General features: G+C 32.5%; 2 protein-coding genes across 5 annotated transcripts; both read right to left on the bottom strand.

Moving 5' to 3' along the window:
* Window positions 1,520-5,672, bottom strand: LOC107645703. 4 transcript variants are annotated; one of them, XM_016349781.2, is made up of 8 exons: window positions 5,499-5,672; window positions 5,017-5,175; window positions 4,834-4,939; window positions 4,478-4,660; window positions 4,153-4,315; window positions 3,303-3,622; window positions 3,013-3,108; window positions 1,520-1,869 (listed from the first exon to the last, which is right to left on the bottom strand). In XM_016349781.2, the coding sequence occupies exons 2-8, from the start codon at window positions 5,170-5,172 to the stop codon at window positions 1,808-1,810; spliced, it is 1,086 nt and encodes a 361-aa protein (XP_016205267.1). In that variant the 5' UTR covers window positions 5,173-5,175; window positions 5,499-5,672; the 3' UTR covers window positions 1,520-1,807. The 4 variants fall into 4 exon arrangements, with proteins under 4 accessions (XP_016205267.1, XP_016205266.1, XP_020959833.1 ...); XM_016349780.2 differs by having other exon boundaries at window positions 5,017-5,339; window positions 5,437-5,670; XM_021104174.1 differs by having other exon boundaries at window positions 5,017-5,339; window positions 5,499-5,670.
* LOC107645704 lies at window positions 7,460-12,387 on the bottom strand. The gene is given in 9 exon segments (XM_021104173.1): window positions 7,460-7,915; window positions 8,005-8,421; window positions 8,508-8,567; window positions 8,678-8,806; window positions 8,808-8,861; window positions 8,864-9,199; window positions 9,324-10,056; window positions 11,970-12,042; window positions 12,166-12,387. Coding segments are annotated over 7 exon segments (2,085 nt in total). The 5' UTR covers window positions 9,990-10,056; window positions 11,970-12,042; window positions 12,166-12,387; the 3' UTR covers window positions 7,460-7,492.

The following is a 14,744-nucleotide window of genomic DNA, read 5'->3' as shown; positions in this document are numbered from 1 at the left end:
ATACAGAGTTATATCTTCATTTATTATTTTTATTTTTGTATTTGTTTTAATTGACAGATTTAATCTTTTTATATGATGTTTCTTTTTCTTTTTTATTTTCGATTATTGTTGGAGTTATTTCTTTTTTCTTCCTATCATATGTTCTTGTGGAGACATGTTTTTACTGAACTGTTGACTCGTATAAATTTTTTGATTTATTATCTTTTTTTTGTTCTAGTTTTGTATATATGCTCTTCATCAAAGATGTGTTTTAGATTCGTTTATTTTTCTTTCTCCTTAATCTCTTGACTTGTATGTCATCTAGGTCTGATGATATTAGTGATAGTGAAGTTGGTTCCTATAATCAATGAAGAATTTAAATGAGCAATATAAACGATGTTTTGAATAAATAAAATTTTTGTTATATTACCTAGGGGTAAGTACGATTTTGGTCCCTTAAGTTTAGTGACAGAATCGAATTCGTCCCTCTTGTTATTTTGCCATTAAAGTCGTCCTTAATGTTTTTTTTCGTATTAAAATCGTCCTTTTCAATAAAATTTGTCCCGCCACCGTCTTGCCGCCCTCCGGCACCGCACCGCACCACCATCACCTTCTTCTTCTTCTTTGTTGATTTGTTGCTTTCTATTTTTGCTTGAAAAAATAACAAGAGGGACGAATTCGATTCTGACACTAAACTTAAGGGACCAAAATCGTACTTACCCCTATTACCTATTTTATTTGTTGTAATAGGAGTTGAGTTTCGGTATTTTTTATTGGGACAAATGTCTTGGTAATAGTGTATTGTTAATAACATAGTTAAAATAATTTACTTTGACTTAAAATATAAGTGTAAAGTTGCATAAATTTTTTAATTAAGATGGTGTTTGAATGTCATTGCTATTTGGAGTGTAATTAGGATTTAAGATAATTGTGCCTAATAATTTTTTTACTTTTCTATCAAATAGCACAAAGTTATTGTAGCATTTTGATATAAAACCTATATTTTAATTTTGAATATATAATAATTATTGAGTTAAATTTTTTATGATAGGTATAATTTGATAGAATTTGATGAAATTTTTTATAATTTAAATTTATAATATTTTCTTATGTTGTAGCACAAAAACTTTATTTTTTATATTTTTTGTGGGTTTTTTTACATTTATTTATTTTTCTTCTCTTAGTGCATACAATTTTTTGATGACATTTATAATAGTAAGAATAAAATTTTGTAAAATATTTATTGGATTGTATGTGGATATAATATATTGAATAAACTATTTTTAATAAGAATAATTTAAATAGCATAAAATAAAAATATATGTTAATAATATTTTATGTTGTAGCACAAAAATTTTTATTTTTTGTATTTTTGTAGATTTTTCTTTGACATCTACTTATTCTTCTTTTTTTAATGTATATAATTTTATATTTGAAGGTAGCAGCAGACTTTGAAACGTTCAATACACAAATATATTATATGCAGACATACAAAAATTCTTCGAAATTTCCACCATCTACAAATAGAAAAGGGAGTTCGTGATTCAAAAACCTCTAATATTTTATTGTAACTGCATCTACAACAAAGTGAAGTTATCTACAAAGAGAAACTATTTAAGTTCAGTACATTCTCATCAGTTGTCGAGTCAAATCAACCGTAACATTGACAACGATCCAACCAATATGTATGTATAAATACAACAACTAAATCCTAAACATAGTCCCAAACTATTCCATATAGCAATTTCCCAAAGAATCCAAATGATTGATCCTAATTGAATGCAACCTGACCATTTTAATGTGAAACACTAACTGGCCTCGCCTTCTCTTAAGCTCTCTCCTCATCTGACTGAGAGCCTTGGGGCTCAGAAGTAACAAAGAATTCATCCACTGAAATAAAAAAACAAAGCTACTTCTGTTATAATAATCAATTGATCAAACATGAGCCACAACTTTAGAAGATAAAGAGGGCAATTGGATGGTTCCAAAATGTTTGGACCATTAAATAATTTTATAATAAAAATATATTTTTAAAATTTTTAACAACTGTTAAATAATCTTTATTTAATTTTATGCCAACTCTAATTTATAATGGTATTTAATAGAAGTGTCTTTGTGGATGTGTCTAATAAAAATATTTTTTTATGGCTGTATCTAATAAAAGTGTCTTTATAAATGTATTTTCTAGATGTGTCTCTTTATACATGTGTTTAAAATATAATAATTAATTATTGTTAGTAATAAATTGGCAGATAGTATATTGGTTACTTTTCCATTTTGTTATGAGATGTCTAAACATTCTGGAACCATCCAATTTGTTGCCATAAAGATTCAAGAGTGAAGTAATATAACAGAAACCAGATGCTAGCAGAATTTGTCAACTTAAAAGAATGGTAGGTATCAAAAACAATCTTCATACAATCATATCCGTTTTTGGACCATGTATTGGTGCAAAACAAAGTTAGAGAAACATGCATCAATACACATTTTTACTGCATTGACTACTTTTTTTTTTTTTATGTATCTCTGATATGTTAAATTTTTAGGTAATTATTTAAAGAAAAAGTCTAGAGGCCAGCACTTAACCATCAAAATAAAAGTGAGTGATCTCCCACCATTAGATGTAATCTCACACCATTAAAAACACTATTGATGGCCAATTGATGGTTATAAAACACTAAAATTGCTGCCCCCTAGCATTCCTCATATTTAAATTATATTCACAAGTTATTCTATTCTTCATGGATTTTTCAGCCCTCTAATTTACCTGATTCTTGAAACTGAGTCCTTTATAAATTATTTCATATTCTAGTTTTATAGTTTGGTTTTATTTATACGTTTGCCTCTTGAACCAGGTTTCACAGAAGTCTATATTCTGTATCTAGGTTGCAAGTAAAAACATGTAGTCTGAAGTCTTCATGACTATCAACATTATGTGGCAGTTCAGAAATTAGCAGATCCCCTTCATTGTAATGTTTTTCAAAACCTCGAAAGATAAAGGAAAAGAGAAGCATTTATGCATTATGCCATTACCAATACCTATGTCCTTTTGATCCGAAGATTCAAGCAGAATATCTGAATCAGACTGCATAAATGGTGAACCAGGATAGTTTCCTAGAGCTTCTAGATCTGGAAACAAAGACAATACATAAAAGCATGAAGATATCCACAAAAGGTAAACCTGGAAAAGCCTTAGAATAGAATTTAAAAAGGTTCCATACTTGTTATAACTCGTAAACTAACATTTAAAAAGCTTAACTTTGACGTGATAGCAATAGTAATATCTATCTAACAATTGATCACATAGTAAAATAAGCCATTACCTCCCAAGTTCGACAAATCTGCTGTTAAATCAGATAGGCTAAAATTCCACTGAATTTGATCTAGAGATCTGGAAACTCCATTGACATTATCTGGTGCAAGTTGCAGTCCTACAGAACTTGCCACATCTGATGTAAATGCCGTATCAAGAGCAGCTGCATCTGTGCACATTCCTGATATGTCTGTTGCAGAGAAGGGGAAATGGCCACTGGATGCTACTGATGCCGGGCTCAGTGGCATTTCTGAAATGGACGACCTAGCACCATTCGGTGCAATAGCAGTAGGCATATCCATATCAGGTGTACTGTGGTTCATCACCATACTTAAGAAGGACAAAAACAGCTCTCATTTGCAAAAATTCTATCAAGGAAATTACTAAAATAGAGGAATAGGAACCTGCTGCTCAATTTTCCACCAATTTAACTACCATTTAAGCACAAGAAGACCATGATACTCCAAGCATAATGCACAAAGAGGAGAAACATTTAAAAGAGCCACAACTAAGTCATTGAGCCATTATGCTTTTATTTGGCCTAATTTCCTTAAAGCTCAAGCTATTAGCTAAAGGCATATGATTTGTTTTATATCTTTATAAGTAATAAATTTAGATGGAGGAAATTTTTCACAGGATGTTGTGCGGTATACTACAATAGAAAACTTATAATGCCAGCAAGACAATTATATAGAACAAAAACTTTAGAAACAAGGTATGAGTCAAGCCACCAAACACAGTATAAATTGACTAACAGTGATTTATTGATCTTCAATAAAATAGAGTACAAATAAAAAGTAAAAACCCTTATGGATTGATGAAATAAGAAAAGAAGCACGTGGAGTTGAATGAGTTCTCACCCATTCACAGAATTTGTCCTAATTGGATGGTAGTTGCTTGGTGCAGGGACTCCATTAACAACATGACCTGATATGGAACCACCCATGGAGTCAAGATGTGGTTGGCCAGCTGCAGGAAGGGGAGGCTGCTGTAGTACTGGGTATCCCATAGGGAGGTTGTTGACTGCACTGCACGCAAATGGCATTGAAGATCGAATAACGAAGAGAAAGAGACGAGAAAAGAACTGAGAAAATCAATTGTACTTGGAAAATTATCAAAATATTCTTAATTTCAAAGCTAAAACACCCTTAACACATCAATACATCCATAAGACGCAAGATTTACCGGACATTGGATGGACTCCATTTTGTATAGGAGCCAATGGAGCCTTTGCAGGTAAAGAAGACTTCATCAGATGATATTGATGCTCAAGCAAATGATTGAACATAAGTATTTGCTTTTTCAATTTTAGCCTGATATAATAGGCCCTAAAGAAATCAGCATTCTCTTCTTCCAGCTTCTGCCATACTGAATACGTGGTGGAAAAATCAAACAGAAAATTTGAACATTACATCAATAACTTAGGTAACAGATAACCATTCTGTTCAAATAAAATTTGAATAACTCATACAATCAACTATTTATATTACTAAAAGGATGAAAAATATAAATTGGATGATAGAGAATTTCAAGATGGATACCTAGAGTTGTAAATCCAGGATCTATCTTTGCTCTGGTCAAAAGTGTTTTCACAACTTCATCTTTATTCATATATAATTGTAGGCACCTTTCTATCAAATTCTGAACCTGTAAACAAATTTTGTTCAAGATTTTATTCTATTTTTTCAAATTAGCTTCCTGACAAGCTAGTAGGATTTGCTTACAAGCTCAATGTCTTGGCGTGAAACTTTCTTGCTATCATTAGCTGTAGCAGATGCTGATCCTGAATCCGTAACGGCATCATCAGTTGTGTGATTGTTCGGTTGTCGTTCACTTTGGAAGTCGTGAGAAGCATGTGTTGAGGATTGCAATTCTTGCATTCTCTGCAATTCAGTTCACGAAATCCACAGAATTGGAGTTAATAGAGATCTCAAATTCAATTCACCTCTCTCACAAAACACGGAGATTGTCTTAACAAATTCTGAACGGAAGTGAGTGAGGAGGTTTAACAGATACTATTTCCAATTCTAATGGAGAGTTGCGCTTCCTGAAATTACAGTTAAATCAGTTTCAGTGGATGAATTACTACTAACACTAATTAATTAGTGTTAATGATGTTCAAAGCAAAGGTTAATTGAACTAACAAAGAGAGTGGGCGGGAGGAAGAAGATATTTTATTTGACTGAGAAAGTGATGTGAAGGTTACGTTTCGGTGGGAGTCGGAGAGACGTTATAATAAAATGAAAGTGAAATTAAGGCCTCAGGCGTCGGTTATAGCTGTCGCCTTTACAAACACCATCACCACTCACCAACCTTTGTTTATTCCGCCTCAGATATGTCAGTTAATAAATTACTCTCTATTATGGCTAATTAAATTACTACTTGTTTATACCCTGAATACCATACACCAATTTAAGCTTATGTAGAAAGAATACCAACTTGCCTCGATCAAATACTACGATTGCTAACCCAAGTTGAGTTGGTATAGTGGTTAATTCATTTGTCTACTTAAGTAAATGTTGAGAGTTTGAATTTCACTTTTTACATGTAGCAATCTATTACCAGTGACTAACTCTTAAATAGAGTTTCGATCCGTGTATATTAGTCTTTTTCCTGTCGAATTAGGAGATACAATGAGGAAAAAAAATACTTCGACTGCTACGGTATGGGCATTGTGTGGTCCAAGTCCAATCCTGCATGCATTGAGATTCTTCAACCGCGTTGCGTTCTAGATATCCTAGTCAGATTCAGAGAGGAGAAATAAATGACTGCTTGTATTGTACTACTAAATTTATATTTCTTCAAATTTTGTTGGATTTAAATAAGTGTATTTCAAAAAAGTAGTTTTGACAATAACACATATCTGATATCTTTTGGTGAATATTCCAACGTTGAAGAGCTCGTGAGTCCTATCCTAAGCCGGTTCACAAGCCACGCGTGCGCTCATTCACACTGCAGTTAAACTTAGCATCAATAATGTAGTCTGCAAATTTATATTTATCATTTCTATTATTTTCTTTTATTATATTTTCTAGCTATTTACTGCATATGTTTATTAATTAACTACATATCTGAAATTACGTAGGGCATAGGTTTGATTGATTGATTGTGCTTTAATTGCGTGTTGTGCTTCTTCATTTGTGTTGCCAATATCATATTATTCATATGGTTAATTTCATCCATGGTCTATGGATATAAAATTTCAACATGTTTGCCTTGACTGAATCTTGTTCGCTGTCTTTTTAAGTTTCGTCATTTCTCAATATCTTCACTGAGTACTGGTTCTGATGAGCTAACTTCGAGAAAAACGTTTAGTTTATAATTCTCTCCAATTTAAACTAATTAATTAACGGCTGCAATATAAAAGAAGGTTTAACTAACTCGTGCTTAAAGTTTTTTTTTTTTTTAGTCCAATTTGCTTTGCATTTATTACCAAAAGAAAAGACCTTTAAAAACTTCCACTAATAAGAATTTTATCGTGTGACCTAAAAAAAATACATGCATTATTTAAGTTAACAGAAAAGGCCAAATTCTGAAAAAAAAAATGAGTTCTGGTCGTCTTCACAAAATATTCTTCACAAAATATTCTCTATGATTTATGTGGTAGCAAGCAAATAAGGTTGTGTAGTTGTTATATGAGCTGATCGTTAAATATTTTGACTAAACTGTCTAATATAATATGAATTAACATTTTAGCTATTATCCTATTGTTCGTATCTAAAAGATCTTGTTCTTTTGAACATAAAAAAATAAAGAAGCTATGCAAGTGCCGGAAATACTATATTTTTTTTTGTGAATAACAGCTTAGAGAGAATGTTTTAAAAGGACAAGCAGTTTGATATTGCCAATAGAAGCTTTTGGTTCGCATGAGTGAGACTGATAAGGCCATTAGGGGACCTTGATGCACATATTACGATTTAGAATTTAGGATTTAGTCGACTGAGTTTCTCTATATCATATCATATCATTGAATAGTTTTCATGCCATCCACTATTCTCTTGCTCTTATACACCAAAGATGAGAAAAATCAACGGAAATATCTTATTTTACTTTCTACAGAGAATTATTTTCCGTTCACAGTGTTAGTCAGAGATGTTGTAGCAGAATCTCGTTAGATGTCTAGAAATGTACATTAACACGCCATGATGTCTACACTAATTATTTTCCATGACTTATTCAATAACTAGTAGATATCTTAAATTAGACCCCTGTCACTATCTCCTTTGTCATCAAATTACACCTCTCCAAGTTCTGTTCATGGTTCCATGAGTGTGGAGATGGTGTAGTCAGCAATGGCCAAAGCTCATTAATCCTCTGCTTCCTCATTTGGCGGACGATATTCTTCGAATGCTGTCTCAACACTCCATTGACAACTTTGAGGTAGTTGCTGGAGTCATGGTCCCTTAGAATTGTGCCTTCTGAACCATATGCTGTTGGATCACTAAGTGTCTCAATGGGGTGTGGTTGATTGAGAAAAGTTCTAAGAACACTTGGAGTGTATCCACATCTAGCACTGTCCAAGGCATAGAAGGCACTTCCTGAAGGTAGCAAAGGATGAGGAGGAGATGTTCTCTCATCAGGTTGGAGAATGAATATTTTACCCAATGGTGAGTACAACAACTTCTGAGAATTCCAGAGAAAACAAATGGTTAGTATGATTGAACAGTTTAGTCCTTCATAATTTTCACCATGAGTCTATGATTGATGCTTACATTTTTTATGAGACAAGGATGCGAGCGAAACGTGCTGTTTAGGCGCTTAAGGACAAGGGCTACATGGTTAGGATAGTTGCATGAGAAGGCCCTGGGAACTATATCTCTATGCATCATTACACAATGGATATGGCTCTCATCCAATCCTAGATGATCAAGCAATTTATGGCCTCCACAGAATACAAAAGGCGACCCAAAAGTCACGACCGGTCGAAGAGTTGAGGGACTGACAACCTTCCTGCTCAAAAGCATCAAATGAACCAGAAGAGAGAGACTTCCCCCAAGGGAATGTCCAGTGAATTGAAGCTTAGCGCGATCTCCATGTCTCTTCAAGTGAGCCTTTATTTCTGGCAAAAATTGCTCATATATTCCTTTTGCTGCTTCATAAATTCCTCTATGAACAAGTACATCTGTGTCCTGTGTAAAAGAGTAGTACTTTACTATGAGTGCTTTGGTACTTTTCTTGCAAAATAACATCTGAAACTAAGGACTCTTATTCTTACCTCAAATTTGGTTGGCTCAAAGAAAAGGTTTGCTTGCCAAGATGCCAACGAGTCTGAACCCTACAACATAAATTAAAGAAAAGAAATGTTTAAAGTTAGGCTTCAAATTTGAAGATTGTGTAGCATAATGACATAACTTGTGTATCAAGAATAACTAAGGTGACTGTTACCTGAATTACAAAGTATCTAGTGTAAGTGTTGGAATCATCACATATAAACCATTCACAAGGTGAGGAATGAAGTGACTGAAGATCCTTGGCTGCTTCTTGCTTCTCCTTCTCACAAGCAGCTACCACAGCCGTCATTGTTGATGCTGCAACATAAGCTGCAACCTCTGATGTATAAGCCCGGGAAGCGCCTTCCGCCTCAAATCCTTCTGAATTTTCCCTTCCATTAGAATCCAGAATGTCACTCTGCGGCTGCTGTCGCTTGGCAGTAAGGGACAAGAGGTCCTTAGCGCGCAATTGGACATAAGAGGCGGCCGAGGTAGCAATATCATAAGCAAGCCGGATTTGATGCCTCTCTTTGTTATCTTTTCCTTTTTCTGATCCATCTTGAGAGGCTACAGAGTCATTGATAGGTATGCGAGTCGAGTCCTTATCCAATCTCTCTTTCAACTTTTCCACTTCAGCTTTCTTCTCTAAAGAAGATGTTATGAATTGAAGGCTGTAGTATCTTCTCAAGTCCTTAGCCTGCAAATCATTTAGTAAGTGTCATTTATTTGTCTTCAACTTTATTTACACATATACATGCAAATCAAGAGCAAGAAACAGATCTAAAATCTTATTACTAAATCACCATACAGCTTGTGCTTACCTTGATTTCTGGAATCACATAAGCCATGTTGCATAGGAAAGCAAGCTTAGAGTATAATTTGGTATCAGACCATGACACTTGAGACAGAAATTTTGTGAACGAGTCGTGATCATAAGTCCCTTCTTGACCATCTTCTACATAATCCACCACACAACCTTCATCACAGTCACATTCATCATTACTATTATTGTCACATATCATATCCGGATCCATCTCCTCTTTTGGTATTCTATTTCTCCAATTTTTCTTAATCTCCATAAGCCTCTCTATCCAATTAGTCCTGTTTATTTTCTCATCTTCACCACATTCCACAGCACTTTCCTCAAAATGTGAGCTGTGATCCTTCTCCCCCATATTCATTTCCTTGCTTGTTTCCGGATCAAACAAGAAAGACCGCAGCGAATTCGGTAAAATGGAGCCTGAAAATTGAAATGGCGAGATCCCCATTGACTTGTTGCTCTTTTGCTTTGGCTGCAGAGATGTAGCTTGTATGGGATTGACAGCACAACACAGGTGGGTATCAGAATAAGACCTCTGCATAATGGAACGTGTGGAAAGTTCTATGCCGGAACTTGATCGGCGAAGACCGTTATGCTTTGTTGTTCTTATGTCCATTGTGGCAGATGAAGCCGGAGAAGTAGCCATGCCAACTGCACTAAAGGCCATGACTTTTTGGTTATTTCTTTATGTCAGTGAGTAAGGTCCTTCTTCTTCACTCACTCTACTTGGTTCTCTGCAAATTACAACTCATCAGTACCTCAAAATCTTTTTATACAATTCATTTTTTGTCCTTGGAACAAGTCTGATGCATGTATATAGATTTTATAAGTGCAAAAAGAAAAAAAAAAGAACAAGTTTCTTGTTTCCAACGACAGTAAAATTCAATCAATGAACGCAACTAAAAGACTAAGGAATAGACAAATATTGCATACTAGTGCCAATGCTAGGAGACATTTATTGTTTACATAGTTAATTTCGAGATTGTTGCAAATTTATGAAGCATTCAAAGTAAAAGACATGGCTTGCTCGTTAAATTCGAAATTAAGAATTGAAAAATTCACTACCTATGTGTGTGTCGCATGTGGCTATAAAGGTATCAGTTATGAGAACTGAGCAGTTTATGGAATTAGAAGAACACAAAGAAAAGCATTGTAATTAGTAGGAGGGATAAAGAAAAAGGGAGCAAGAAATGCTACAATTGGTTTCTTTCTTTGGAAAGAGAAAGGACATGGCTTGTTAATTTATTTAGTAAATGTTACGTCTGAGATTCTGGATTCATTTTCTTGGAATTGTCGCATATATATTAAAAAGATCTAACTTTCAAGTTTCGACCGACATGTTAGGAGGGGGAAATGCGAAAAAGACTCGTTCCAACCTAGAAAGTTACCATAAAACAGCACCAAACTACATAAATATCAATGAAAATAAAAGCACTACAGATGAATTGGTGCCTCGAAATTTCCGAAGTAATATTTACAATACAACGTATTCCTCTAGGGTTAGGCTGAGTTCTCAACAAAATTAAATGAATAAATAAACAAACTAATTTGTTAACTTTCACCCTTTTTAAAAAATAAGTAATATTAATTAACAATCAGAAAATAATGAAATAAAAAAGAGAGTAAGTATGGGAGTGAGAAAAAAAGTGTTGATATTATCACCTTCATTTTTTTAGTTTTTAAATTATTTTGACATCAAGTTGATATTTGTTGGACATTATTACTACAACAATATTTTTGGACGAGAAATGTTAGAACATTGTCAGAATTTATTGTTTTTGGCCAATAGTTAGTCATCAATATTTAAAGGTGTGGACTAAAAGTATGCTGTTAGATTGATGAAGTAAAGCAATTGAACGATAGTTAAAAATACTTAGCCAAAAACAACATATTTTGTTGGCCCTTGAGTATTCTTCTTTTCGAACAACTAAAAAACAGTCCGTTAACTTATGTTAGAGCAATTATAGTGTGAGCTTTATTCATTTTTTGGTTAACTTTATTTAATTGCTTTTTGGAAATCACAAAGTGTTTTAGAAGTTACTATTAATTAAACTAACTTTTAAGCTTAAACTAGAAAGTATCTACAAAAGTTACCATTTAAATGCAATGCAGTCATCAGTTACAGGGTTCGGGCAAAGAATCAAGCAAAATTTACGCCGCAAGAAGTGCCCAAAAATAAATGGCAACGAGTTATTACTTATTAGTAAAGCACTTTTTAATTCTAAAATTTTTGCATGCTTATTTGCAATATTTGGAAAACCAATTCCTAGTTTCCTAATTCCTACAGATTCGGTACAGAGCAAATTTGATATATATTAGCCAATTTTTTCTTTAGTAATAGGAAAATGATATGACCTTATTAGATAATAATTTAAAAATAATAATAATGAGCAGCAATTTTTTCCAAAAGAAAGCTAGCAGCATTAACAATGAATAAAGGCAGTTTTTTTTTACTCTTAAGGAGAATGTGCACACATGCATGAACCGATGAAAGAGACCCAAACAATAAACTCGAATAAAAATTAAAGCTGTGAAAGAGAACTTGATTGAAACCTTGAAATGGCAAGCAAATTATTGATATACAATATAAAATGAGAATGAGAGCTTTCAAATAAAGTGAAAGTGTGGGGGTAGATATAATAAGTACCTGATCTGGAACCTTAAGCAACCTGATTTCAGCAATGTTAGACACTTTTTTTATGGTTAATCAATTCATGCAACTGAACCGCAAACATAAACACAACCAACAAAGCAACATTATACAAAAATAACAAAAAATTATAAAAGCTAAAGAATAAGAAAATGTATGTATGCATGTATATGCATATGCGTATATGACATACCAAAGAGGGAAGGAAGCAGTGTATGATGTAGAAGCTCCCACAATGGTGGCTACAGATGGAAATCTTGCCTTATTATTATTATTATTATTATTATATTACCATTATTAATATATTAAACACTCAAAATTACGGCTCTTTTATATAGCAAAGAAAAATGAAAATAATTGGTTTCGTAATTGTTTTTGGTGATCCTTCTCTCTTTCTCTCTGTATCTATAATTTTATAACTATAATATGGAATCTCTATTGCATAATATATACAGAAACAGAAGAGTAGGAGGAAGGAGAGCAGAAATGAGCATGGAGAATCACCTCACGTGCGACATGTTATATGGACTAAACTACCCTTCTCATTTTTCCAAAAGTTGGAGCTTGGTTATTTATTTGTTTCTACTTAATGTGAGCATGGATGTTAAAAACAAGAGTAAATGCCCTTTTTTTATCCCTAATCATTTGATAGATTTTGCACTCCTTAATAAATATAAAAACTCAAATTGATTTCTATCTATTTTGATATATGTACGTTTTAGTTTTTGTAATCGGTTTCGAATAGGAGTAGGTCACTTGCTGACCTTGGCCATTTTCTTCATTATTGTAAGGACAAGTTACTGATACATCAGCAAGTGATCTGTTCGAAATCAGTTGCAGAAATTAGAACGTACATATATTAAAGTAGATAGGAACCGATTTGGGTTTTTATATTTATTAGGGGGTACGAAGTCCATCGATCAAATGGTTAGAGCGGGAAATGACATTTACTCTAAAAACAACAACCGTATTAGATATACGCTAAAATCAAATATTAAAATTAGTCATTAATATAAAATATATATTAAAATATATTAAAAAAATTTAAATTATATATGTTAGAATATAATTAGGATCAATTAGAATTATTTAATGATAAATTATATATACTTGGCCTCCGAAAAAAGTGATTTGTTTGGCATTAACTTCAGAAAATGAGCTTAAGAATATTTTTGAATTACAACGTATGTCCCTTCCCTCTACTCTAAATGGTTTTTGGAATCCCCCATCTATTGGTACTTTCAAGATTAATTGTGATGCTAGTTATCTTGGTTTGGGTGATAGTGTTGGTTTTACTTATGTTATTAGAGATTGTAATGAGAGTTGACAAAGGGGGTATTTGGAAATGATTGAGAGTAATAGTATTCTTCAAGGAGAATTGTTTGCTATTTGGAGAGGATATCTCTTAAATTGGGATGTGAGTCAATGAGATGTTATTTGTGTGACGAATTGTGTGGAAGCATTTAATCTTGTTACTAATCACCAAGATTGTTTTGGGTTTATTGATCCATTGGTACTCAAAATAAGAGATATCATGCATTGGAATTGGCGTGTTGACTTTCGTTTGATTATGAGAGATGCAAACACTGTGGCAGATACTATAGCAAAGATGGCGATGAAGTTACAACTTTCTCATGTAAAGCTTCCTTTGGGAGGAGTTTAAGAGTAGTCTTAAAAAGGACGGTCCTTCTATTTAAGCAGATCACTTGTTTTGTTTTTCTTTGTTTAGTTTATTTCAGTCACAAAAAAAATTAGAATTATTTAGTATATCTGAATATTTATTATAAAATATTACGTCTTTATTATTACGATTCTCTTAGCACCTATAAATACCATTTTATATTGTATCATTTTAGACAACTTGATTACACTCAATAATATACAAATCCTTCATCTAGTTTAGTCTCTTGTTTCTAACAAATATAATTAGGATAATTAGAATTATTTAGTATATCTGAATATTTATTATAGAATATTACGTCTTTATTATTATGATTCTCTTAACACCTATAAATACCCTTTTTTATTATATCATTTCAGACAACTTGATTACACTCAATAATACACAAATCCTTCCTCCAGTTTAGTCTTTTGTGTTTTCTCCCTGAGAATAAGTAAGTAGTGAATGAGCTAATCGATTAGATGAGAAAGTATCAAAGCATTGACAAAAGAGAAGAAAAAAAATAGCACGGAAGAAAAGTATGAAAAGTACGGTGATTTCACCCGAAGAAAAACAACATATCTTCTTCGAGGAGAATACCATGACTCTGATACTATATTAGAAACAAGAGACTAAACTGGAGGAAGGATTTCTATATTATTAAGTGTAATCAAGTTGTCTAAAATGATACAATATAAAAGAATATTTATAGATGCTAAGAGAATCATAATAATAAAAACGCAATATTTTATAATAAACATTTAAATATATTAAATAATTCTAATTGATCCTAATTATATTCTAACAATATATATTTATATAAATACATAATTATTAATTTTAGTATCTAATTTTAATATGCACATGATATTTTTAAGAGGAATGAACTCAAATTATGTATAAAAGAATTTGATTTCAATTTTAAAAAGCCATGGATTATTGTACTTTAATCTTCACAAAGATGATATAGCATTTTCAAACATAATTAGTTTTTTCTTTAAATAATTAGTAAATTGATCATAGGACTCTAAATTATTCTAACTAGTATAATTGCAACCAAATTTAGGGCTTAACAAAACTAATCTTAAAATAGAAAATTAAAAGAGTGTATG

This window comes from Arachis ipaensis, chromosome B06 (genome assembly GCF_000816755.2).
Source record: "Arachis ipaensis cultivar K30076 chromosome B06, Araip1.1, whole genome shotgun sequence".
NCBI lineage: Eukaryota > Viridiplantae > Streptophyta > Magnoliopsida > Fabales > Fabaceae > Arachis > Arachis ipaensis.
Note: the sequence above shows the minus strand (reverse complement) of the source record. Positions and strands in the feature narration are given on the sequence as shown.

Coding starts and splice junctions, on each gene's coding strand:
- LOC107645703 (XM_016349781.2), bottom strand. CDS start 5,172: ATGCAAGAATTGCAATCCTCAACACATGCTTCTCACGACTTCCAAAGT. Junction 4,940..5,016: donor CACGCCAAGACATTGAGCTT/GTAAGCAAATCC, acceptor ATTTGTTTACAG/GTTCAGAATTTGATAGAAAG. Junction 3,109..3,302: donor AGATTTGTCGAACTTGGGAG/GTAATGGCTTAT, acceptor CTTTGTTTCCAG/ATCTAGAAGCTCTAGGAAAC.